Source organism: Arachis stenosperma, chromosome 4 (assembly GCF_014773155.1).
Source record: "Arachis stenosperma cultivar V10309 chromosome 4, arast.V10309.gnm1.PFL2, whole genome shotgun sequence".
Taxonomy (NCBI): Eukaryota; Viridiplantae; Streptophyta; class Magnoliopsida; order Fabales; family Fabaceae; genus Arachis; species Arachis stenosperma.
The window spans coordinates 22,617,398-22,619,932 of NC_080380.1; the positions used below are offsets into that span (position 1 = coordinate 22,617,398).

General features: G+C 32.7%; 1 protein-coding gene across 1 annotated transcript; it reads right to left on the reverse strand.

Moving 5' to 3' along the window:
- Positions 1-890: 890 nt before the first annotated feature.
- On the reverse strand, positions 891-2,296 carry LOC130972957 (probable purine permease 4). The gene has a single exon (XM_057897309.1). The coding sequence runs from the start codon at positions 2,248-2,250 to the stop codon at positions 970-972; it is 1,281 nt and encodes a 426-aa protein (XP_057753292.1). The 5' UTR covers positions 2,251-2,296; the 3' UTR covers positions 891-969.
- Positions 2,297-2,535: the final 239 nt, after the last annotated feature.

A 2,535-nucleotide genomic window follows, 5' to 3' on the forward strand; every position in this document is an offset into this window, starting at 1 on the left:
ATTACTTTTAATCAAATATGTAAAAAGATTGTGATATATGTTTTCTTGGTCAATATTTATTTAATTAAAAAATTTCTCTTTATTTCTGTATTTGTGTTCAGCTGTTTTTGTTATTCATATTTCCTTCTTTTTCTCTCTTCATTTTCATGGAATTCACACATCCAAGAAAATCAAGCAAATTTTTTGATGCACGGTGTATATCCCCATGAATCCCAAAAAAAAAAGGAATAAAATAATTAAATTTGGCAAGAAGATCTCAACTCTCAAGTAAACCATTCTGATTCTTAGCCAAACTAGCCAACAATAATAATCCCTCACCATCATGAATAATTCAGATACTACTGACGCCTTTTTATTATTCAATTATATTAGATATATATTAAAATTAGTTATTAAAAAGAGTTAAATATTATATATATTTATCTATATTTATATATAAATATATTATAAATGCTTTTAGTATATAGATATATTTTTGTTTATTATTAATTAAAGATCACACTAAATACACATACCTCATGTAATTGAGGATGACACTCCTTATTATCACATATGCTGTGTATTTAATATAAGAGTTATATTTCGTGTATACTAAAATTAGTTATTAGTATATAATATATGTTAAAATTCAGATATATATTAAAAATAAATTAAACTACACCTGTATTATATTAGATTAGATGATGATTTTAGTATACAAATAATATTTTTGTTAATATAATTAGTTCCAACAATATTACTAAAATAAATTTTATAATAATTATAATTATACTTATTATAATGACCATGAAATTTTTACAATACTAATTTACATATTATTAAGGTGAATACTCACATAAAATTACCATGATATGAAGATAATAATTAAAAGTTATGAGATCATGCAACGATTTCGAATTTAAGCGAAAACAACTTTATGTACTTAGCTACCTATCATGACTAATCATCAAATCCTATATGGTTCAAACTTCAATGACTAACCCCAAGATTTTTCACCATACTAACCAACTCCAGGGAAGATGAATCTTCACCAGAATGGCGGTTGATGTTGTTGTTGTTGTTTTGCTGAGAAATAGCCTTAGCTTTCAACATCTTAGTATACATGCCATAAACATAAGAGCAAAACCCCCACAAACATAAAACAGTGGCCACAGCTTTCAACCCACCAAACTTCTCTCTCAGAAACACAACGCCTCCCAAAACATTCATGGACAACAGCGCCGTCATGCAAATCCCTCCGGTCAACGACGACGTCAAGAAAACCATCCCCGCCGTGCCCATGAAGCAAAACTGCCACGCAAAGATGGTTGCCACGATCAAAACCCAGTAAACCCTTTCTCCTTTGTCAAACACCTCTTTCCCTTCTCTCTTCATCTCTGAGAATCCGCCGTCGAACGCCATTCCCACGGTGGCCAGCGCCGTCGCCGTCATTTCCATGACCAGCTGCATCTCCATCACCATCTCGTAGCAATAAACCTTCTTGTAGATCTTTTCCACAACGGGAAGGTACAAAGCAAACAACAAACCTGCGCTAATGGTGCAAAAGAATCCGATGAAGTACTGCTTCTCCGTTACACCTTTGGGTCTTTCACTGCTCGAATTCAATGCGAGAATGATGGAGCTCAACGTGATAAGAATCACGGTGTTGAGATTCGAAAAGGTTATCTTTTGCTTCACGATGATGACGGAGAGAATGAGATTGAAACCAAGCTGAGAAGAAAGAAGAAGTGACGAGGTTGAAACTGGAAGATACGAAACCCCCCATGAGAAAAGAAGATTATTGATTCCCAGCATGATTCCAACGAAAATCGATAAAGTTATAATTTTTTTGTTGAAATCGGTAAAGGGTTTTCGGATGGTGGATTTGAGGAGAGAATATGGGAGGAAAATGGGAATGAGTAAGAGAGGAAAACCTGTACACTGAACCCAAGTTGAAACCCATTTGCTTGAACCTTTGTGGGTGAAATAATACTTTGAGAGCATGCTTGAAGAGACCGAACCCACAAAGAGGAGAAAGTAATTCAGAACTAGAAGGGGCATGTACCTCTTGTTTCTTATGGATTTTTGATCTATTGTTGCATGCAGCTCTTCTTGTGCTTTCTTGTTGCCCATTTCTGATTCTGCTTCTTCTTCTTCAATGTTATTGATAGATTCGATTTCAAGTGTTTCGTAGTTCTTGTTCGTTGGAGCCATGCTCAGAGATCCGTGCTGGAATGCTGGCTCTTGTGATTGTGATGGAGTCTTCTCCATGAAAGAGAAGGGAGATTTGATAAACACAAACAAAAAACTGATGGAAGCACAAAATTTATTGGATATAATGATAATAATAATCTAGACTCTAATCTATTTATAGCTTGCAAAGATATTATTTGAGGTTATTAATTAATTCTGTATTAAAATTATTTTTTCATCAATAAAATAAAAAATGTGTTAATTATTTTAAAAAAATAATGTTAAAATAATGCCTATAATTTTTATATATAAGAAGTAAATTAAAAGTATGTGTAAAAGAAGTTATGTCTAAATTGAGTCTAT

Coding starts and splice junctions, on each gene's coding strand:
- LOC130972957 (XM_057897309.1), bottom strand. CDS start 2,250: ATGGAGAAGACTCCATCACAATCACAAGAGCCAGCATTCCAGCACGGA.